A 25116-nucleotide genomic window follows, 5' to 3' on the forward strand; every position below is an offset into this window, starting at 1 on the left:
TTAATGCTGGAGCAGTCTGCTAACTTTTGCAGTCAGCTAGCCTTTGTTACTAGTGTTCCTAATACTTTGCACAGTGATGGTGGCACAACTTTGTTCCTCAGAGAAACATTGTGAAACTCAATGGATATTTGTAAAATTTACATAAGTGCCAAAAGTGAGAAATTGAAGTTTTAGCTTATACACCACAACTTCTTTTTTTGACATTTTGCTAGCAAATTTTAGAATAATTTCTAAAGGAAAAGTGAACATTCTTGCATTTTTGATTAAATAATCAAATTTTATAAAACAGTGTATTTCATCAAGCTAGCCTTTATATATTTTGAACAAAACAGACCTGAGCCATTTTACGTAGTAACTGAAAATTTGTCCACATTAAACAATATAATTATCTCTCAGAGTTAGTCATTGAACTACTTACTGATAAGCATTTCTAAGCCCAAGAAAAAATTACCTGTATGTGCCATTTAACTTAACAGTGTAGTGTTTTTTTTGGGGGGGACGCATTTCAAAAAGATTGGGGTACTTTACTCAGTTTAGCTCTCAAGCTCTTAGGCAATTCAGTCACTGATAATAGTAGGTATTAATTTCCTTATGTTTTGAGCAAAAAAAATAGTACTAAATTTCTTTTAAGAGACTGATAAAATAATCAGATTGAGATCAGGAAGCTAGTTACAGGATTGCACAATTAACAAAGCCCAGATTACCTCACTAGTTTAACAGATCTGCTTTTTCTCCCCTGCCTTTATGGATTACTGTGTTTGGGACCAGTGAGGCAAAGGAAATGGAAAAGTTGCCATTTTTCAATTATTCTATTAGATGATATGTTGAAGATTTGTCAAGGACATAAAGGCAATACTAATCCAGAATATCAATGAAAAAAGTGCTCATTGCAGTTATGTATTTGTTAGTATTGGCAGTTGTCTTCAGTTAGAACACTGTATAGGATCCTTGAAAAACACCTAGAAAGACATTATTTCCTTGGCAAAGAAATTCCAAAACCAACTGGAGATGGAATATTCAAAGTGAAAAATGAGTATTTTGAAACACATGAGGTATTAAGGAAACAGTGGGAAGTTGGGACTGGTAATAACAGGAAGGTATAAAGGCTTTATATCAGTTCAATATAAAAAAAAAGATATTTCAATACGTTGTCTTATTCACAGAGAAACTCTTATATATTAAAATTTGCATGTAGTTCTGAATTCTACATTGAATGATGTCACAAAAATGGTGAATCTAATGAAATCCAGGTTGCTACAGTACCTTCTTTTCAGCTTTAGGTGAAGAAATCTGAGTAGCTTTTCATTACTGAAGTGTGTTGACAGTCCAAAGGAAGTTTTATAACCTAAAGGGAAAATTTCAAATTATTCCTTGTGAATGACCCTTACTTTGTGGATTTGTTGAAGTATAATTATTGGCTTCAAAAAATGGTATCCTTAACCGACGTTCTGAGCACTTGAATTAACTAAATCAGAAGTACAGCGATCTTGTGAAAAATATATTAATGTGTACTGACAATATTTATGGATTCAGAGTAAAAATTCAGCTTTGCCAGAGTGAAGTTAAAATAATTTTAGAAGTGATTGTTTAGTTGGTGTTACTTGAATCCTGAAGAAGGATTAATAATATTAGAGCAAAGCCAGTATGTGCCTGAGACAGAGCTTTTGCATCACATTGAAATACTTCATATAAAAATTTCATATATATTTGAAGCTTATATACATCATCAGAAAGAATTAACATTTTCAGTAGAAGAAAAGGAAGGGCATTAGATTTGAAGAATTTTAGCACCCGTGAAGTGCAATTTAAAGAGATTGAATTGTTGGGATGCTGGTTAACAGTGAAAAGAGAGTTTTCAGTGTATTGGAGCAAAGCCTCTTCTTTTGCCATTTGCTGCTACTTGTGCTAACAAAGCTTCTTTGTGATGATAGCTACATAGAATATTAAGAATATGTTGTTCAAGGGTCTTAATCAGGAATTGTGTGTAGCCATTTTAAGCATAAAATGTAGTATACAAAAGTTATATTTAATCAATTTTAAGTTTGTTATTTAAAAAGTTTGAAAATTTTAATTTTTATAAAGGAGTTTATCTTTTACAAAATTTTTATATTTACACTCCCGGAACCCTTTCCCAGCATGCCATAAAAACATTTTCATTTTCTGAATGTGCCACAAACTTGAAAACGTTGTCAACTTCTGGTGTAGAACTTCATTTATAAATGAAGTGGGCATTTGAGAGTCATCATGTATTTGAGTAAAATCAACAGATATCAAGCTTAGTAAGCTGAATAGTTGACCCTTGAGAAAAAGGAATTCCTACACAGAAAAGAAGTTAAAGTCACTATAAGTATCATCAAAGGATTCGAAAGGAAATGTATTAATCAAAGAACTGAAAATAGTAGAAAGGAAAACTGGAAGATAAGAAAGGAATTAAAATAGTATTTCCTAAATAAAATGCTCAATAGAATTACTGTGGTAGAACAGATGATGGCTGAAACTTTAACAGGTATTTGTTGAATGCACTGAACAACTGATGGGTCCTAGGAAGCCTGCTTGATCTTTCCTGTGTTAGAGGACTTCCAGGGGAGTTGTACTGATGGGCTTAGTGTGCTCGTGGGCTAGACCTTGAGATTTACAGCTTTAGACGCTTGTGAGTAGAGAAGTTGCCTGCCAATGTTTCAGTGGAAGACTGGATAGTGGATTCAGTCTTCAGTGGATAGTCTCTTGGTTCCCCAGTTTGCAGCCTCCTAAGGGATCCTAAGAGCTGATGACTGCTGATGGTGAACAAGAGTTATACAGGCAAAGGAAAATAGCAGTCCACCATGGAAATCCAGCAGCAGTGGAAAGAAGACCCACAGAACATCCAGAATAGGAAACTCTTATTGAAACAGATCTTTAAAATAGTTAGATTCCAACTTTTATAAAAGAAAGAAATAAGCACACTTAGGGAGACTCAGCTAGAGTACCAAGAAATTTTCTGGAACTAACAGTCAAAATCTTGTCGACTGAAATAAATGCGCAGCCAAAAAGTTAAGAGTTATGTTTTATTTGGTGGGAGGACTCGAGCCGGGATGACAGCCTCTCAGATGGCTCTGAGGTACTGCTCCGAAGAGGTAGGGGAGAAGCTAGGATATATAGGAGCTTTACAACAAAGACCAGGTAGTTGGAACAATAAAAGATTACTTGTTATCTAAAGAAAACCAGGCATCTCAAGTTAAAGAATTTAGTGCTTTTCTATGTATGGGAGGAAGCAAACATTTGGGCTCACTGAATTCATTCCTTTGACAAGCACCTAGCTATCTAGGGCCAGTATCCTGTCCTTTCTTATTCTGAGTCCACTCAGAGTGCACCATTGTGAGTGGCTGCAGAGGCCGGGCTGCAGGCCTGTCCCCACTGGGGGGTGGCGGCAGCCACTGATGACTTGGTTTCAGCATTCTTTGTTTACTGATATGTTTGCAGTAGTTTCACTTACATTGCAGTATTTTTGTTCACAATCTTAACGTGAAAATTCAGTAGGCAAACTGAAAAAGGACTATCACTGTTGAGAATGAAATTAGCATCATAGACATCAAGTGGAAAAAGTCTCTTGAAATACAGAACAAAATTAAAGAGGTGGTCATCAGAAAGGAGAAAATAGAGACAGAGAAGAAATTCAGGCAAGAAGAAATTCATTAGAATGTGACTAAGTGCTTTTGAAGAAAAAAGGAATCGATTGTGGCAATTAGTAACTAAACCCCTAATACTGAAGTAGTAGGGGTATATTAATTTGCTATAGCTGCCATAATTAAGTACCACAAACCGGAAGACTAAACAGAAATTTATTGTTTCACAGTTTTGGAGGCTAAAAGTCTGAAATGAGATTATTAGCAGTTTTTTTTTCCCCCTGAGGGCTGTGAAGGAAGGTTCTGTTTCAGGCCTTCCCTTAATGGCTTGTAGATGACTCTTCTCCCAGTGTTTCTTCATATCACCTTCCATCTGTGCATGTCTTGTCTCTGTGTGCAAATTTCTCCTTTTTATATGGACACCACTCATTTTAGATTAGGTACTACCCTAATGACTTCATTTAAATTTGACTACCTCTGTAATGACTCCATCTCCAAACAAAGTCACATTCTGAGGTACTTGGGGATTAGGACTCCAACATTTATTGTTTGGGGAAGGGGTACAATTCAACCCATAACAAGGGGAAAATTTTCTGATCTTAAGTAAGGACTTGGAAAAGAGTCCTTTCCAGGAACTCACTGATCCCAAGGAGAATAAAGAATGTACACTTAGGCTCTTTAAAATAAAAGTATCCTTAAAAGTCTTTCAGGCTTCCAGATGGGAAAAAGATTACTCATAATTAAAAAAAAATCTGAAAAACAATGGGCTTCTTACTTGAATCATTAAAAGGCAGAGACAATAAGAGGATACCGACAAGCCACAGGCATTCTCAGTTGGCTGGAACTGTTATGCTCAGCAACACGTTATTCTCTTAACTATTTGAAAAAAAATCAGAGATTTCAGGGTAGGACAAGGTGAAAGAAGAGGAAAGTGTGGTATGCAATACAGACAGACATTTACATGCATATTTAAATTTATATAAACATTTATATTAAAATGGATGAAGAAATTTGTAACACAAGTGTTTAGAAAATAGTAAGCATTCTTGAAATAGAGGAGCAATACTAAGAAAGCTAATAGGCAGTAACCAAATCCATGTCAGTAGAAAACAGTAGTTAGAAGAGTGAGGAAGTCAGAACATTCTAAGAGTTTTGCTGTCCTACGCAGAGGAATGGTGCAAATGTAGGTCTTGGTGGGGAAGGGGTATAGTTTTATTATTTTGCTGAGGTGCCAGAGTGATGGTAGGATGGAAAAAATGAAATTTTAACAATGGGAAATAAGTATGAGTGGTAATTTCATTCCAGTCAGGAAAAAAATGGAAAAAAAATTAGAGGAAGCTAAAGAAAGGAAGATAAATACCAATCAAAGTAAGATGAAAGGGAAAACTCAAGTTCTTATACCGACTGTGAATGAGATGAATCTCCTTATTGAAAGACAGTCATGTTCAAATTGGACTATTCAAAACTTAAACCAGAAAAGTAAACAGCAGAAGTTCCAGGTGTGTGCTGTTTAAAGCCAGCCTTTAAAAAAGTGATAAAGGTTGGAAAGTGGCAGATAAATAGGCAAGATTATTCCAGGAAAGTCTAAACCAAAGCAAATCAAAATACATTATTCATTTCAAAGAGGAATTTAAGATCCTTTAACGGCACAACTTGGGGCATTATGAAATGATAAAAGACTTGATTTTAGAAAAAGATGTGTCACAGTTGTTCATACTCAACAACATAACAGCTAAGTATATAAATAAAAAATTCTGTTATTCATTGACTTGGATTCCTTCCAAGAATAACCTTTATCTGATCAACGATGAAAATCCTCATGTGTGTTGAAGAATTTCCCTACGTCACATCACTCTGCTACTTTAATTTTCTAAATGCTTTCTATCTGTTCCAAGATATCAGTAAATTTGACAAAAATGTTAGGTTTGTAAACAAGTTTACTTTCAAATTCTTTGCCTGAAGGCATTCAGACAAAATCTTGTGTGCGAAGAAGAGTATTTACATCTAAAAATTAAGACATTTTAAATTAGAATGATTTTAGTGGTTTCAGGTAGCTGTAGGGAAGAGTTATTCAGGTTTACTTTTGTTTTAGCAGTGTGAATGAATTACTTACCAAATTCTAAGATTTTATAGTTGTTTTTTATAGAGTCGTTTATTTGCAGAAAACAATTTTCTGGCAGTTTTGTAAATGATCTACTCTGTATATAGCAAAAACTTATTTTCCAGTTTAATAAAAATATATTTTAAGAGTAGACTCTCTTTTGTTGTATGTGTGTGTGTGTGTCTATATATATATATTATATAGACACATATACATGCTTTGGGATCAACTTTTGACTCTTACGAAGGGTTTTGGATTTGTGGCATATATAAACTTAATTTAAAACCATTAACATTTGTAAAATGCTTTACAGTGGATGCAGCATATATATTTTATGTATTTTATCTTATTTAATGCAGGTGGTAGCGCTAAGATTTGAGTTGTCAGTTTTGGTTCAGTGAATCATAGATCTTCCCCAGTGCCAAACTTTGCCAATGATTCAAAGAATACAGGCACGCACCAAGTGCAGATGGAATATTCTGTTTTGTTTTTTGAGGAACCCCAAACTCTTATACACAGATTCCAGAGATGTCCTTTTCTTCTGCATTAGTACATGTTATAGTTTTGGATTAGCAGAAAAGCTTTGAACAATGTGTGCAAAAAAAGTTTTTGCACACAGGAAGTTGTTTTCGTTTTGGAACTCCTCTTTCATATTTTCTTAATTACAGCTTGCTGACTACCTGCCATTTTCCAGCCGTAAGTTAATAGATCCATAATTCCAGGCTTATGTATGATAAGCAATCCAGGCAGTTTAGCTATATCTGGCTAACAGCATTTTCTAGATAGGTACTCTTTGGTAGTTTTCTGCTGATAAATACCATTGATAAATTTACAAGGCTACTACCCAGTTTGAGGTTGATTAGCATGTTTGCTGGGATCCCTGGTTGAAGTCTTTCCTTCCCGGTCCCCCAGAGGGAGGGTAAGTTAGTAGCCTGCTATTAACCCTTTCCTTCCCAGTGTTTAAGACTGATACTTTGTTCCGAATGGACAATTTAAGTTTGCTAAAGTAATCTTTTAAAAACTTCTTCCGTAAGTTATCAGTATTCTCAGTTTTGGGGGGTTGCGCTTGGGAAAATGAGCAACTAAAATGGATACTTGCTGGATATTTAATTCCTTCAGAGTGTGTATCGCTCAACATCAGTAGGGATAACAGTTGTCCCATAATCATAAACAGTTGCTTTAACTATTTCATAGTAACGTCATGTTTCATTCATAAAAAAATTCAGGTGTATTGTCCGAACTGTTGTGCCTTAACTAGAAATTTGAGATAACAGAAACTAAGGTTGGGGTTTGAAGGATTTTTTTAAAGAACTTAAGGCCATGTCAGTTAAGCATGTTAAGTCACATGAGGGTGTGGAAGTGTTTGACCACGAACAGGTAGACTATGTCAGGATTACCCCGTTCATTGTGTTTTCTGTCACCATCCTTGACATTTGGTTTACAATGAGGAGAGCCCTCAAAGCTCATAACAGATTTTTAAAAAATATTCTCAATGAAACTCTTATTCTTAGGGAAGCTGGTTCACTTGTTAGGCCAAGAGTGTAATAAAAAAACTTAATGTAGAAAAGCTTATCCATCTCAGAATTCTCTTCAGGTAGACTTGTGAACAAATTGAACAGATTGCCGAGTTTACTCAGCTCTTAGGAAAGATGATGAGAAAATTAAAGATGTCAAAAATTTATAGCAATTTACACACGCAGGGATTCTCATTGTAAATGAGATAAGGATTATTTTTTGAAAGGATCAAAGTCAGATAATAATAGGGTTTTGAAACTGTTAGAACCTTAGAACTCAGTTAAACTGGCTCACTTATTTTAAAAAGAAGAAATACTAAACCTATGGTTATTAGAGCCAGCATATTGCATCTGTATTTTTCTTTTGCGATTCCAGCTCCTATATCCTATATTTGGGCTTAGATGCCGTAACTTACTTTAAATACGTATGTTTGGTTCTTCAATCATATTGATAGGTCTATCTCTGAGTTTTCTTACAAAGACTGTATTCACAGAGTAATTGTTTTTTGGATTTTACGACTAGCACCTTTTAGAAATGAGTGAACAAACATTGGAAACAACTCCACAACATCGGGAACTTCCTGAATGGATGTCTACACAGAATAAGAGATACACTGTAGAAAAAAGAAAGGTATGCAGTTCATCAGTTATTCTTTCAAGTGGAAAATTTAATGTAAGCCTGACTGTAAAATGAGTCAATCGCATTTGTAAACTTCAGGCCATTATTTACATTTCGAGTTGCTGTTGTGTGGGCGAACTCTGGATCTAGTCATTGAATGGAAAAACGGGATTAAATTTTAATTGGTTTTACAAAATGAGAATTCTTATTCTGTTCTTCCCCTTTATATCTGGTTTGCATGGTTGACTTTACAAGTTTGTTCCAATTCAGATAATAATTCAGTCAGTATTTAGTTTGGTGAATTTTTATGGTTAAGAGAGTTTTAAGTCTTTATAGCCTTACAGCTCACCAACCATTTTTCAGCATTTTAAGGCAGCATTATTACATCTAGAATACGAATATAATTGAAGAAAAAAATGTAATAACATAAATGCCTTTATGAAGATAAGATTAGAAGTTTGCAAATAAATTTGTTAGAAAAATAATTTTATAATTGTTGGCTTTATCTTTGTTCCATTGTCCATGTGACTTACTAGTCTATAAGGCATTAGTTGATAAAACTTAGAACTATTCTTTGAAAGCTTCTGTGAACTTTATTATTTCAAGGAACATTTATTATTTAATGTGAATTTTATTTGTGCCTTTTTGGAATTTTGTTTAACTCAAGACATCTATTCAGAAGAGTGTTTTGGAAGATGATCTACCCTTCTTAGAATTCACTGGATCCATTGTGTACAGTTATGAAGCTAGTGATTGTTCTTTCCTATCAGAAGATATTAGGTAAAGATTTAAATTTCCTACTTTCATTTGAATTTGGACCCTTAGAAGATAACTGTTACGATAATATTTGTTAAGTGTATTGAATTTTACAGTTGAGGTGTATTCAACAGATAATTATTTACACGTATAGAATATCACTGACAAAGTCTAATTCTACTTTTAAAATAAAAACAATCATTGAATTAAATTTATCATGTAGCTGTTTGTTCATTCACAAGCCTTTCTATTACTTTAGATAATTTTTTACTTTTCAATACTTAAAGATATTATATATAGAACCACTGAACACTTTGTTTCACCAGTTTAGGAAAAACATGCAAGAATTATTCAACCTCTAAAATGCTTCTTTCCATTTAATTAAAAATACCAGCATAGTATTACTGAATAATGGTTGTGATTGGCTCTGTGATGTTTAGTTAGCAACAATTATAGCAAGTGATCCTTAAAAAGAACATTAAAAATGACTATTAAAATTTTTTAAATTGTCTAGTTAAACTAGGACTCTGCAATAGTGGAATATAAGGCTCTTGAAGCATTTTACAAGAAGTAGTAGGGAATTTATTCAGATCTTCTTTGAAGTTGTTATACTCATCTTTTTTTTTTTTTAATACTATTACACATTGGCTTAAAAGAAGCAGTGGTAAGTTATTTATTAATCGTCTTCTGGTAAATGTATTCTAGAAATAGCATTCAGTTGTCCTCACTCCTGCTATAGTTATCCAGCTCCTTTTGAGTCTCGTGAAGCAGAACTCAGCTTGTCTCACAGAGTAGGTAAAATCTGTTATTTATGATTATGTGTTAACTCCACTGTCTTACTTTGACAGTATGTCCTGTCTGAAGGCAGTAAGCATAAGTGTTTTGAACAGTATGTTTTTTTTTTAAATTTCTATTTTTTGGGGGTAGGGGAGGTAATTAGGTTTATTAATTTATTTTATTTTTGATGGAGGGTACTGGGGATTGAACATGGGGCCTCCTAAGCATGCGCTCCACCTCTGAGCTATACCCACCCTCCTTGAAGAGTATAGTTTTGATGAATTGTGTGTTATTATGGAAGGCAGACAAATTTTTTCCCTACCTCCTATGGCCACTTTAAAGATTTTTGCTATTACAGGTTTTCAGCAATTTGATTATGATGTGCCTTTGTGTAGTATGGTTTGTGTTTATCTTGCTTGGGGGTTCAGTAATCTTTTTGGATCTGTGGGTTTACAGTTTCATCAAATTTGAACAATTTCTTCAAATATATTTTCTCTCATCCTGTTATTCTCTTTTCCTTTTGGCGCTCTCAATGCATGTAAGTTAGATTGCATGATACTGTATTGTATAAGGCTCTCTTTCAGTCTAAAATAATTTTTTTTTCATTCTTTTTTCTCTCTGTGCTTCAGTTTGGATAGTTTCTTTGGCTATGTCTGCAAGTTCACTTATTTAGTTTTTCTTCTGTAGTGTCTGATCTGCTGTTGTCCCATCCTGTGAATTTTAAATTTTACTGTATTTTTCACCTCTAGAAGTTCCATTTGTTTCTTTTAAAAAAAAACTTCCTTTTTGGCACATATCATATTCATGTTTTAATCTTTGAACATATTCAGCATATTTAAGGGTATAGCTTAGGGGTAGAGTGCCTGCTTAGCATGCACGAGGTCCTGGGTTCAATCCCCAGTACCTCCATTAAAATAAATAAAGAAACCTAATTATCTCCGCCCCCAAGAAAATTTAAAAAAAATTAATAAATATGAAGCTTATTTATAATAGCTGTTTTACTGTCTTTGTTAATTTCATTGTGCTAGTTATTATTATTTTTTCTATGAAATGATTTTTATCCTGCTTATAAGTCATGTTTTCCTATTTTTTTCTCATGGCTGGCGATGTTTGATTGGTTGTTGTGATTTTTCTTTATTAAATTTTAGATTTTGTTGTCTTCTTTCAAAGAAAGGAGCTTTGCTCTGTCAGGCAGTTAAGTTACCTGAAGATCAGTTTTACATTTTGAGGATTATTTTTAAGCTTTATTAGGGCAAATCTACAATAGCCTTTACTCTGGGCATAATCTGTCCCCATGATACGGTGTGACCCTTCTGGAGTCTTTGCTGGCTACCCCAGGTGATCAACAAGAATCTCTGTTCTGACTTTTCAGAACTTGAATGACTGCTGCCTCTGTATAAGCCCTAGGAGTCGTTCAGCTTACAGTGCCCCGGTTGGTCTTTGTCCAGCCTCATAGTTTCACTGTATGATTGCGTGTCCTTTCCTGCCTAGCTCCTGCCTCTCCAGGACTCTACCCACAACTTCCAGCTGCCTCACCCTCTGTGGTTCTGACGTCTCTCCCCAACTTGGTGCTCTGCTTTGGATTCTTCTCCTTGTTCTGTTGTCTGGGATGTTCTAGGCAGAAAGCTGGGACAGCATTAGGGCTCACCCTTTGTTTCCCTTCCCTCAGAGAGCGTATTCCAGTACTGTCTATTGTCTAGTGTCTGAAAACTTTTTTATGTATTTTGTCCAATTTTCTGTTTGTCAATGGAGGAAAAGGTGTGTCTGATCACTGTTTTTCATCTTGGTCCAAAGCAGAAGTTGAGCTTTAAAAAGTTTTTAAAATATATGTTTAATTTTTAAAAATTGTGAAATACGTAAATATAAACAATAATATAACAAGTACTCATATTCCTCCTGCTAGCTTTATCAAATCTTAATAATCATTTTCTTTTTTTCTTTTTTTAATGAGATTTACTTTTTAAAATTTTACTTTTTATTTTTATTTGGGGGGAGGTAATTAGGTTTATTTATTATTTTTAATGTCAGTTCTGGGGCAGCTGAACCCAAGATGTTGTGCATGCTAGACATGTGCTCTACCACTGAGCTGTACCCTCCCCCTATTTAATACTCATTTTCTTTAAATCTTTATTAAGACATCAAATAAAATACAGCTGAAGCCCCATGTATCCTCTTTTTGATTCTCCCGTCTGCAGTCCTCTGAGAAAACTTCTGTCATGAGTTCAGTGTTTAGCAGTCCCTCAGATGTCTTCTAGAATATTCATAATTTTATATCTCAAAATATCATATACTGTTATTTTGCCCATTTAGAAGTTTTAAAAAAACTGTCAAACTGTATGTATATTCTGCACCTTGTCTTTTTCACTCAACATTTTATGTTCTTGAGAATTTTTCTTTTGGTTTGGTATGTGAAGTTCTGTTTTAACTTTTATATAATATCCCATTGTTTCAATATGTCACAATTTGTTCATTCTTTTGTTGATGGAAATGTAATTTGTTGCCATTTTTGCCAGTAGGGACAGTATTGCAATGAATATTCTTAAATATTTCTGTCTAGTTGTACACATGTGAGAGTTTCATATACTGATGAGAAAGACTTGCCAGGTCATAATGTTTATACATCTTCAGCTAGATTTTGTCAAAAGTTTTTTCCAACAGGATTTAACCAGTCTAAATATTCCCCAGGGAGTGGTCCCATTGGTAGATAACCTCAGCATTTGATATTGTGAGGCTTTAGTTTTTGCCAGTCAGATGTGAAATTGTATAGATTAATTTTACATTTCTCTAATTTCTGTTGAGATTTCATGTCTTCATATATTTATTTGGAGTTATTGGCTATTTGAATTTCCTTTTGGGAATTTCTTGTTCATATTTCTCTTTTTTTTTTTTTAACTGGTTATTTCTCATTTTCTTACTGAGTTTTCAAAGAATTTTTAATATTTTCTGACTATTCATATCAGTTGTGTGTCTTTGGCTTGTCCTTTAACTTTGTGAATGCTGTTGTCAGTTATGCAGAAGATAAATTTTTAATATAATTAATTTATGCTGTTTTTTTCCCCCTTTAGCACCAGTCTGTCTGATGGAGATGTGGTGGGATTTGACATGGAATGGCCACCAGTGTTTAAAAAAGGGCAACTGAGCAGAGTTGCACTAATTCAGTTGTGTGTGTCAGAGAGCAAATGTTACTTGTTTCATATTTCTTCTATGTCTGGTTGGTATCTCTCTTTATTTCGTTTTTATTTGGTAGATGATTGTATTACATCAGCTTTATATAAAATTAGGCTCTCGAATTAGCTGCTGCTTTTCTCATCACTTTATGTTTATTTAATTATTTATGTCCTAGCTGAATTACCATATCTCTGTTCTATTTAATTTAGACATCATCTCTGTCAGGCTTTGATACTATTCCTATTTTGGAGAATAGAGAACTAAGTGTTGAGGGGTTAAGTGATCAGGAGTATCCTGTTAGCGTTAGCGGCAGTAGAATTCAAATTAGCTTTTTTTCTTAGCGTTTCTCAATCAGTACTTTCTGCTTCAGGTAAGAAAAGAAACACTCCTGGTAAGCGTGTTTCTGAATTTAAACTTAAACACAAATTTAAATATAGAATGTTAAGAAGTAGAAAATAAATCTATCATATTTGATAGAACCTATGGAAATAAAATGTTACAGGTTTTCCTCAGGGATTAAAGATGTTGCTGGAAAATGAAGCAATTAAAAAGGCAGGTGTAGGAATTGAAGGAGATCAGTGGAAACTTCTACGTGACTTTGACATCAAATTGAAGAGTTTTGTGGAGCTGACAGATGTTGCCAATGAAAAGGTAGACATAATACATATTTTATTTTCATAAACAAGATAAATTTGTGTTTCACAGAATGTCCCTTTTTTCTGAATGTTAGATTTTTCTGAAAACATAATTTAAGTTGTATAATGTTTCTGTAAAAAAGAAGTCCCAAATGAGTATTCCATAAGAAAAACCTTCAGTTCCAATCCATTGCCTTAGCAAATAGTTTCTTTAAGCAAGCACCTCCTCCCATATTTAGTAGTGTTTCACTTTGTTTCATATATTTGCAAATCTAAATACTGTTTTGCAAATTTAAATCTCTTTAATCCATCTATATCAATGCCTTTTTTTTTTTTTTTTTTTAAAGAGCATAATGCAGCTCTTGTGGTATGATGCGCTTAGGGGAAGTTTGCCTATCACTTCCATCACCCACATTTTACATATTTCATTAATGTCATCATTAAGTTAAATTCTTATATTACCCAAGTGTTCATTTGGCTGAGAAGTAGAAAACTGACCAACCTATTCATCTTTTGTCCATGAACAATACTTCTACAGTCCAAGAATTTTAATTCCTACATTGGGGAAATTCCAGAATTAAATTCTTACAGCGTGGATTGCAAATGAGGTTTTTAGTGACAGGAAATCTATGAAGGACTATCTCTGCCTCATGTTGGTATAACATTTCCATCTTTATGTGTGACATGCTCATTTAGTATCAGATATTTAGGAATGTCTGAAAATGAAACTAATTTTTGCTGAGTTGATTTTTTCATTACTCCTAGCTGAAAAGTACAGAGACCTGGAGCCTCAATGGTTTGGTTAAACACCTCTTCGGCAAACAGCTTCTGAAAGATAAGTCTGTTCGCTGTAGCAATTGGAGTAACTTTCCCCTCACCGAGGGCCAGAAACTGTACGCCGCCACTGATGCTTATGTAGGTACCCAAGACCTTCAGACCATGATGTATTTTTCTCAACTTCACAATAAATTACTTCACAAAAATCTTCCTGTGGTAGCAGCACAGACTCAACTGAAATATTTTAAATCAGTTTGGCATAAAAAATACTTAGGAAGAAATTTAGACAAATTCTGTTAATTCTAAATATTAATTAGCAAGAACCAATCAACAGATTGTTCAAAGCTAGTCATTTTTATTGTCATGAAGCCAAAAATAGTGTCCAATTTGTATGTAAAAAAATGTGTGTTCTTTGGAAACGTGAAAGGCTAATAATAATAAGCTCTGACTAAGCGCAAGCGATATTGATGATTTATTTGATTATAAGCAACTTCAGAGTAAAAATAACTATGAGACAGTTTCTATTTTGAAACTGTCCTTATTTCTTCTGTTTATATTTAAAATGTGGGAAAAATTGAGAAAGGGGGCCTCCAAGTTAGCTTTCCACTGCTGTTAGTCAAATTTTTATGTTGTATTTTTATGTTTACATATTTGTACATAGTGAAATCTGGGCTTATCTAAATTTATAGAGCTGTAATTTTTTTTTTCAAGAAATATATTTTATATCCCAGTAAACTTCTTTTTCCCTAATTCATACTTTTATTTGTAGATGAATGTCTTGTTTCTTGTTTTGCACTTGTTTTTAGGAATGGAAGCTCCCTTTATAATTAGGAGAAAATTCAACTTGTCGGGAAATAAAATGATAATTTTCTTTTATGTTCTGTTTAAAAAAAGTCAAAACTGGTTGAGAACTAGTGTGAGTTCTGTAGCATTTTTATTCATGAACAATCAGTGTGACTTGATTGTTCCTATTAACAACACCTAGAAGGAAGACTATTTATATACTGACTTAAAGCTGCTTTAGTGACATAATGGGGCATGGATATCTATAGTCAAACTTTTCCCTTACTCAGTTATCTTTTGTTAGATTCCATTTATAAGTTATTTGATTTGCTCATGATATTGGATGTTAAAATGTGAATACTTTTAAGATATAGACAGCTGTTTCTCCGTCTCACAATTGGTATGGTGAATAAATGATGACATTTAGATGTTTGTGTAACTTAATACATTGAATTCAGCTTTTTGGGCTCTTTGGGAATCATTATTTTGGATTTTTATAAAGATGGGACATCAGATTTTATTTTGGTGATCTTGAGTATGCTTTTCTCATTCTTCTGTTTTCTTATAGGCTGGTCTCATCATTTATCAAAAATTAGAAATTTTGGGTGATGCCGTACAAATATTTGCTATAACTAAAGGTATGTTATGATCTGAAAATAAAAGATCAAATTTGAGTTTGCTCATTTGTGAGGTTCACCTCCAAAAAGACAATGTTCACACATGTGCAAAGTATTTAGCATTATTACACCTTGTTGCGAGTCTGAGCAGTGCTGACATGAAGGTGAAGTCTTTTTGGCCAGAGCGTAGGGCTTCAGTCATGTTGGTTGTGGCAAAGCAGGGCTGACTTTTCCTTTGTAGCATTGCTGTTCATGAGGCTTCTAGAACTGGGGCTTTGTGGCTTTGACAGCATCAATGATGCAACCAGCCACCTCCCAGCCTGGCGATTGTACATCTTTGCTATAAATACTTAAAGTGTGTAAGATGCTTTATAGTGCCTTGGTTTAAATTTCTAAATTTTCTCAAGAACTCCGCTGTTTTTCTCCAAAAAGAATGGCCACTGTATTCAACTCCAGTTCTCAGATCTCTTGATAGTCAGTGACAGCAGGTCTACAGAATGGAGTGAGAGAGCCCAGACTTTCGTGTCACATAGGCCAGGGGTGAAGTCCTAGCCATGTGACCTGGACTTTACCTGTTTGCTTATGTTTGAAATGTGAGTGATGGCATAATACTTATTTCACAGAATACTTGTTAGCACTAAAAGGAACACCGTATTCAAAGCACCTATACTGATCTGCATAGAGTTGTTATTACTATTCTTGTAGCTTCCTTTTGGAGGTTTTAAGTAATTGTGTTTGTTAAGATGTTAAATAAGGTGATTTTGCTAAATAAACTTAAAAATATGGCATGTCCTCCTTATATAAAATTACATGATCCCCTTTATGATTGTATTGAGAAGGGATCCACACCCTCTGTGGGAGCCTTTCCTTCTCTAACATGTTCAGGACGATTTCTTACACTTTATCTCCCTGGAGTGCCTGCTGACCCTCTGTAGCCAAAGGCGCTGTGGCTAGAAATTATCTTGATTAACTGAGGCAGATGGTGTGTTTTTGAAGCTGATCTAGAGAACTAAATTCAACAGAGGGGAATTCATGATTTTCTGATTTTGTGGTTTACAGAATTGCTTGTGGGTTACACTTACAATTTTGTCTCTTGTGAAAATGCTTCTGAGGAATGTTTAAGATATTTCTCACTGAAGTAACAAATATTTACAAGTCCTGGTACCTGTTGTTGCAGTGCTGCGTTTGAGGAGAGAGTGGTCATCGGGGCACAAAAAAAGGGTCACAGGCTTTGGTAACTGAAGGTGCTATAACTGTAAGCAAGGGTGGAGTAGTGGCGTGAGGTGGGTGGAAATCATATTGACGTGAATAGAGGACTAAGCTAGATCTAAGGAAAGTGAGAAAGCACCTGTAAATAACTTTTTTTTTTTTTAAAGCTTGGTTTGGAAAGGGAATATTCATTTATTCACATAACATATTTTGGGGGTATTTATTATGGGTCAGGCACTGTTGCACTTGCTGGGGAAAGTGCAGCGGAATGAATGAAACAGACCAAGCCCCTTCACTTCGTTTGACTGAGTGAGGGAATGAGCCACATGGATGCCCCAGGGAGAACATAGAGGGCTGGAGGAAGAGAGAGCATAGCCTGTTTGAGGAACAGTGAATATAACTGAGGTGAAATGAGTAAGGGCGAGAGGAACAGGAATTGAGGCCGGAAAAGTAGCTTGGGCCAGATCAGTTAGGGCCTTACAGGCAGTGAATCTGACTTCATATTTTACTAATTAAAATAAATACAATGATGAGTCATGGGAAATCCTTATAGGATTTGGAACAGTGGAATAATGTGATTAAACTTTTGTTTTAAAAGGATCTTCCTGGCTGCTGTAAGAGGGCAAGTGTTTAGACACAGAAGTCAGTCAGGAGGCTAGTATAATAGCCCAGGCAAGAGAGAATAATTTTTTGGATTAGGTTGGTAGCAACAGAGGCAGTGAGAAGTGGTAGATCTTGTATATATTTGCTGATGAATTCTCTGCAGGGAGTGAGATGGAGAGACTGAGAGAATAATCAGGATATTTTGGTTGGATCCACTGAGTGAATGGAAGGGTCAGTTACAGGGGAAAGATTATGGGAAGAGCAGGTTCTTGGGTGAGACAAACCTAGATTTCAGTTTTGGACATGCTGAATTTTAGATGCTTATTCATATCCAAGAAGTTATCTTAGTTGGAAAGGTGATTCTGGAGCTTGGGGAAAGGCTGAGGTTAGAGATGTAACTGGGGATTGTCAGCATGCAGATGGTAGTTAAACTGGATAAGATAAAATAAAGAGTGAATGGAATAAACAAGCAAGAGGCCCAAAAATCTATGGAATGCAGCAGAAGCAGCTCTAAGAGGGAAGTTCATAGCAATTCAGGCCTTCCTCAAAAAATAAGAAAGATCTCAGATAAACAACCTAACTTACCAACTTAAAGAATTAGAAAAAGAGGAACAAACAGAACCTAAAGCAGAAGAAAGGAAATAATATAGATCAAAGAGGAAATAAAATAAAGATTTAAAAAATCAATAAAACCAAGAACTACTTTTTTGAAAAAGTAAACAAAATTGACAGACCTCTGGCCAGGCTCACCAAGAAGAAAAAAGAGAGGACCCAAATAAAGAAATGATTGAGGAAATGAAAAGGATGCACTCTTAGATGGCACATCTCTCTGAATGTTGAAACAGCAGGAATTATCACAGGAGTAGTAGGGAAGGGAAAGACAGTGAACAAGAGACTACAATCTTCAGCGAATGAAAGGATGCGATTTTGAGATCACAGGGTAACTGCAGCAATCAGGAATAGCCGATGGTTTAATCCTATGTCACGTGCTTCCGAGAAGCTGGACTCGTTTAAGGACAAGAGAAGTGGTGATGAATCATAAGAAATTCTAAGCAGGGAAAGGGTTTGGGGAAGGAGGGCAGGTTTTGTGGTATTGATGGAGACACCATCAGACAATGAAGTTGAGTGTTTGGAAGATGATCCCTGATTAGAAAGGCTTGCATCTTATTTTGTGATGACTGGTAATGAGGGCAGTGAGAAACGGCTGTCAGGTAAGGTTATGTTTACCAAACTATTTAATAAGTAGCCACACGCATGGTGTTATATTGATTTTTGACTTTGAAATAGTGCAGGTGGGCTCAGATTCTCACTTCTACCTTCTCCTGCCTCGGTTTGAAAACCACTGGGTTGTAATATGTATTAATAGAGATCACTTAGAATTTTTTCTAAAATTTAAGAGCAGAAATTTGGAAGAGACGTAAAGTGACTTGAGGTGATTTGGAGATAGGTTAAGGAAGTCTTTTTGTTGGAATTCATTTAAAGAAAGAAAATGAAAATTTAAGCCCTGATGCTGTTTAAATGAGTGTCTCTGCTTTGTGGTTGGAAAATTAGTGTTGATTCTTTTTTTTCCAGAGGAGAAAGTACTACTTAGTGGTCTGAAGAAACAGTTGACTTCGTTTTCTGAGGAAATGATGGATCTGGCTAAGCATCTTCCTGACACTTGGGGAAAACTGAAAAATCCACAGAGGTTAGATGTTACCTGTTTTTGTCAATTGTACTTGTTCTTACGCATTTTCCTATGTATGGGGAATTACTGTTCGTTAAGGTAGACTCATGTATGTGCTTGAATACACACACAAAGACTAATGAGTATGCTTCATAAATATCTTTCCAGTTATTCAGTTGTGCATCAAAAAGTTTAAGGCTTTTCTGTCTGCTTTGTAGGGTATTTTATGAAGCAAAGCACAAAAAAGTTCTTAAGGACACATGAAGGAAAATATTTAAAGTTTAAAATTGTCTTTTTATTTCTGTTTATGGGCCTCTTTCATTTAATTATATTTATAGTTTGGTTACTTGAAATCTATAAATAAAAAGAACTTTTTAAACTGGATAGCCTCGTTTTTCTGATTATTATCTGATATTACATAAGAATTCTACCTAATAGACTATTAGAACAAGAGGCACTCAGATTTTAAAGATTACTTTACAGCTAAAGCATTAGATAACTTGAAATACTTGGATTAATAGACGTTGGACTATTGGTGCCTAGTAGCCAACTCTTCTTGGAACCAGGCCTTGCCCGACCCTTAATTGCTGAATAACTCTCTTATCGAACCTCTAAAAGCAAGAGTGCTCTTGAATGCTGAATGATTACAATGTGGACATAGAATTTTGAGGCAAAAATCCTTTGTAGAAATGTGAAGCAGTTAGTTGAAATAGAATTCTGCAGCATGCAATGTTAATGTATTCCTTTTTTGGATGAGATTTGTGATATATTTTGATTGAGAGATTTCAAAGTGTGAGATAGAAATTCAGCTCTTTTTCAAAGTAATTTTTCCCCTAGCAGTTTGTTTTAGTGGTTTCTATGTAACTTTGAGAATTTCTGAAAGAACTGTCAAATGGGGAAGGGTACTGATAAAGCTATTTCATATTAATTTTTACATTTTTCCCTCCATGAAAGAAGAAGAATCACCATTTATGTGAAAAATTACTGTTCACATGCATTTCAGATTTTTTCTAGGAATTAAAATGTCTATTGGATATAAGTTTACATATGCTTAATGCTTTGTTTTGTAATATCAAAGCTAAATGGGTTTTCTTAAAGTTTGAGAATAAGAAATACTGGATTCATTTTTAATAAAGGTAGATCTTGTAAAATTTTAGTGTCAAAACAAGAACTAGTTAAATCTGTTATTTCAGGTTCTTTGTAACAAGTCTACAGTTATACTTCACTTATTTAGATTACACCTCTGAACCAGGGGAGAGCAAAAAAGGCCTCCAAACAGCCAAAATACATGCCATAAGCGTGAATTCAAGCTCACTTAACTGCATTTCCAGTGGAGTGAGTGCATGAGGCTACATTCAGAGCTTATTTGCTTTTTGTTTATAGAAATAGTTTGACAAGCTTGGATACCTGCTTAACATGAAAACCAGGTATGGATAAAGAATGACACCAGCTGAAAGTTACAGTTGGCAATCCATGAAGAAACGGATAAAACTATAAAAATTAGAATTTACAGCTCTTAAAATAGAGCAGTTTGAGGTTTGTTACAGAAGGGAACAGCTTTATGCATCAGTGGACTTGGAGAGTATTGGATACTACTTAGTCATTGGTTTAAGCTAAGTACATATCTGTTGTATTGCTGATATGTACTCGTCATTCTGCTGGGTGCTAAGGTATCTGCAGGCTGCTAATATACATAATGACAATTCTAATAAAGAAGGAAAAGTACATTATGCCTTACTGAGGAAGGCAGGACAGCCTTTGATACTTTATAGAGCTAATAGTTAACTTAATGAAACATATCATTCTCTGATGTTAGCGCAGGAGAAATAAGCCCTTAGAGTCTTGTTGGTTAAACCATGAGTCATTGTTGCTATGCTTAGTTGTTACAGCATTCCCTGTGCATTTAACAATTAAACTGTGTCACATGTCTGTTCCTACTAAAGTATTTACATGCAGTTCTTATAGTTGAATACCTGTGTAGAGTGCTAAGTGTTCTTTATAAGATTTGAAGAACTTTAGAATGTTAGAATTAGTGAGTTTTTATTTTGAATTTAATTTTGCTTTTGCTTTTGTTTGTATTGATATAGACTTTGTCAGCTTAAGCTCGAGCTCAATTTTGGAGTACTGTTAATGGTGCTGTTTTTGGTGTGGAAATAACTCATGAATGACTCAACACTTGATAGTTTATTCCCATGAATGATCAAATTTTTATTTGAATCATTAATATAAAACTTTAAAGGTCATGTCACATTTTATTAAGTATTGAATACAGAAAAATTAGAAGAGCTAAACAAAATCATTGGTTAAATAGTAAAACATATCTCTTTGCACATCATAGGCCCTTTTCTCCTTCTAGTTTTTACTTTTATGAAGTAACTAAAAATTGCTTTAATAAACCCTGATTTGAGATAATATGCCTCATTTTACACTCTAGTAGTGGTTTTCCTTTCCAGTTAACCGGGTTTGGATATAATATAGCCATTTTAATATAGTCACTTAGTTAAAATGTTATATTAGCAACTATAATTCAGGAGTTAAGAAATCAGTTCATGTTTATTGACATACATCTTCTCCATATTTTCTTAATGGTTGTGTTTGCCCACAGTTAGGAGATTTTTTTTTCCTTTTCCAAAGAATACGTGTCTAGTTTTGAGATTTTTGAAGATGTAAAACAGCACTGTTTTTGAGTTATAACATAACTATTCTTATGTGTTACAGTTGGCACTAGTAATTGGTCAGTAAATTGAAAATGTTAAGTAAAACCTGGGGTCATAAAATTTTTCTTTTAACTTAATTTATGAGTGTGTATCTTGTTCCCATGGCTTTTTAATTAAATATAGGCCTGCTGTTTGGAGTTTTCAGAGTGTTTCTTGTTTAAAGTGCACACATAAAATATCATCTACAGTTTCTGGTTTCAGTTTCTTTAAAGTGGAGTGAAAATTTAAGACACTTGGAGCAATCTGAATGTAGAGTCTGAGGAGTTTTAAAGATTTTTCTTACAAACTTTCTAGTTATTTTATCAGAACTTTTTTCAAAAGGAAATTTGCTAAGCTTTTCCACTTGTTCAACTTAGAATTCAATGAAATAGTGGTTTTGTGTGTGTGTGTATGTGTTTGTGGTTATGTGTCATCAATTTGATACATTTAATTAAATTAATAACCATAAAAAGTATAATTGGCATAAGCACTTAGTTTGGGACCAAATACTACTGACACTTAGTAAGCATGCAAGTCAACTGTTGAATATAGAAGTACCTTGCTGTACTAGGGAGCAGCCCGGGAGCTGTAAGCATATAGTGGGTGTTAAAGTATGAAGAGCAACTTTAATCCAATGTGTTCTTTAAGTGAAGGTCAGTTTAGAAAGCTGCTTATTAAAAAGCATTAAAACTTGTCTTTAGGGTTAACACAATTACAGTTGAATTAACTTTTCTTAAATTTTGTTTTTAGGGTTTCTATGCTATTGAAGTATATTTCAGAAAATCTGTGTTCATTGAGGAAGATGATACTTGGTTCTACTGAGAATGAACTGAGGCCCAGCAGTAGTTTTCATTTATTACAACTGGAAGATCCAGCTGCTGGTGAAGTACAGCAGGAACAAATTAGAGAACATAAAATTTTAACTACAGTTAAAGATGAGTCATGGGATATGACACCGGATAATTTAATTGAACATGATGGGGAAAATGTACTTGGAAATGAAGTGAGACAAGAAGATGGATTTGAAGATGGACTAGAAGACAATAAGTTGAAAGAGAATACAGAAAGAATTTGTTTGAACTCGTTAGATATTACAGAAGCTGAACTCCAACTTTTGGAACAACAGGCTCAGGAAAAATATCTCAGTGATGTTACTTGCAAGTCTCCTGAGGTACTAAATAAAGAGGAAACAGTTTCATTTACTAGCGGTGGTTGGCTGGTTTTTTTCTGTAGAGGGGCAGATAGTAAATATCTTAGGCTTTGCAGCCCATACAGTTTCTGTTGTAACTACTCAGTTCTGCCAGTTCATTGTGAAAGCAGTTACAGACAGATAGCCTGTCTGAGTTTCAATAAAACTTTGTTTACGAAAGCAACAGGTGGGCTGGGTTTGGCTTGTGAGCTGGAGTTTGCTACTCTGACTAAGTATGATAAGCAGCATTTTATAGCGGAAAGATTTTAGTGTCAGTACACAATTTTTATAATTTGCTTAGCATTTCTCTTGCTTTTCACCTAATACCTCTTATTTTTGTGGATTCCCTACATACCTACTAGTGTTTACTCTTCTATATTTAATTTTTGAGAATAGTTTTATTTCTTCATATGGATTTTCTTTACTTGCTATTGTGAGGGTTTCTGATAAACTGTTTTGCTTGACGCTAACCTTTACTGTCACCTGGAGAGTCAGTAACCTATATTTTTTTCTTAATAGATTACTGTTAAACTTTCCATATTTTCTCTCAACTTCATGTTTAAATTTCTAATTATTATGTTATGATTTGAGTAGTTTAATTTGTGACATTATGTTTTTCTACTGGCTAAATTAAGCATATATTTTGAAATAGTAAAGTTGTATTGGAGGACTCATTTCTTTTATTGTGAATACAAAAAGAGACATATATAGCTGTATACTTTCTATCTCAGTTGTTTTTATTAACTTAAAAATTTACCTGTATTGCCTATATTTGGTAGAATTTTATAAATTTTCCTTTATAATAATTAAGTTTTAAATTTTTAAAAATTAGATTTGAAAGTCATTTAATAGGATTATTTCCTCAGTTCTCTAAGGCCAAGTCTCAGTATTTCTCTATGGTATGTATGGTAACTATATTAGCAATCACTTCTATCAGTATATAAATGCATTTTATTTTTACATTGTTTTCAAACTATTTTCATACCAACCATTTGTAAAACAGATTCCCCTTTTGGGAAATATCTTTTGTTAATGTCTGCATTACCTTTTGATTTTCTGGAAATTTCCCATTAGGTATTTACTTTAAAATGATATGGTTCATATAATGATACAGAAATATGATAAGGATTTCATGATCTGACTGACATCTTTTACCCCAATTATTGCCATTTTTTATTTTATAATGGTTATTAGCTCATAAAAATTAATTCAAGACCTCATTTTAAAAATAAAAGAATTTTTCTTTCCCTGTATAAAACTTATTCTAAAATCTTTTTTTTTTTAAGCTTAATTTTTACAAGTTATTTAAGGCTGTACTTCATTTTCCTACTTCCAATTTAAAGATTAGACTTTGTTTTGGATTCTTTTTTTTTCCTTTTTGTGGATTTCTTTTATGCAAATTCTTATCTTGTTAGACACTTGGTTCCTGGGGATTTCCAAATGATTGTAGTTTCCTCATATCCAAACATTGGCAATAGCTGAATAAGTAACTTATCTGACCCTGTTTTTCAAATACATGTAGATACTATTTGTAAAATAGCAGTTTATTTAAAGGTATTAATTATAATCACAGTAGCTTTTTGTGATTTTTAAAAATCTGTGGATGTAAAAGAACACCCATTGTTCCTGGCTTTGTATAGAATTTTTCAATACTGCAGAGAAGTTCTTGTCCTCAAGAAGTTTGGGAAACACAGTTTGAGATTTTTAAACCCTAGCTGAACTTGTCACTATGTACTCTCATTTAGAGAGTGTGGGCTTTAAGTCTGTTTATCTATCTTGTTTATCTTCCCAATTGTATTTCTTTGTCTTTTTGTTTGGTTCTTTGTTTCTTTGTTTTTGTGTTTATTCCTCCTTCCCTTTTTCCCTCCTGACCATTCTCTCTCCTTTTTTTTCTGTCTACCTATCATAAAAACATATAAGCATGTATTATAAATTTATGTATAGAGAAGAATAGGAAATGGTCTAAAGATATTTAGTGCATAGAAGCCTTATTTTGCACAAAAGAGGGTATGGAGTCAATTATTACTGGAAATTAATGTTTGAAATACAATTTTGTTAAAAAAAGCATTTGTCTTCCAAGGATAATGAAGAGGATACATCTTACGTAATTGAGAGTGATGAAGATTTAGAGATGGAGATGCTCAAGGTATGTTTAAAATTAGAGATGGAGATGCTTCAAGTATGTTTAAAATTATGGAAAATTACTCCCAGTTCTTTCCAAGGGGCATTAATTAAGTAAAACATTACCTAATTCTAAACTGATCCCACCAAAATGAGATTGCTTTCACTTTTGTAACATTAGATTTTGTTTTCCATTTCGTATTTCTTTGTATCTTCATATGGTCTGAGTAATGTGGTGGTGGTGGAGGTGGAGGAGGAAGACGAGGAGGAGGAGGAGGAGGAG

At 34.1% G+C, this 25116-nt stretch overlaps 1 protein-coding gene across 2 annotated transcripts in view; it reads left to right on the top strand.

The window, feature by feature from the left end:
• Positions 1-25116, top strand: part of WRN (WRN RecQ like helicase) — an 89526-nt gene that overhangs the window by 8521 nt on the left and 55889 nt on the right. The window contains exons 2-10 of one of the 2 annotated variants that reach the window (XM_010953216.3): positions 7741-7848; positions 8504-8616; positions 12435-12580; positions 13040-13188; positions 13938-14087; positions 15301-15370; positions 18734-18848; positions 22274-22694; positions 24793-24858. In XM_010953216.3, coding sequence (XP_010951518.2) covers positions 7753-7848; positions 8504-8616; positions 12435-12580; positions 13040-13188; positions 13938-14087; positions 15301-15370; positions 18734-18848; positions 22274-22694; positions 24793-24858 — 1326 coding nt within the window. In that variant the 5' untranslated portion in view covers positions 7741-7752. The remainder of the gene's footprint in view (positions 1-7740; positions 7849-8503; positions 8617-12434; positions 12581-13039; positions 13189-13937; positions 14088-15300; positions 15371-18733; positions 18849-22273; positions 22695-24792; positions 24859-25116) is intronic. The other variant, XM_074353611.1, reaches the window with a different exon arrangement.

The sequence above is a fragment of the Camelus bactrianus genome, chromosome 26, assembly GCF_048773025.1.
Source record: "Camelus bactrianus isolate YW-2024 breed Bactrian camel chromosome 26, ASM4877302v1, whole genome shotgun sequence".
NCBI classification, from domain to species: Eukaryota; Metazoa; Chordata; class Mammalia; order Artiodactyla; family Camelidae; genus Camelus; species Camelus bactrianus.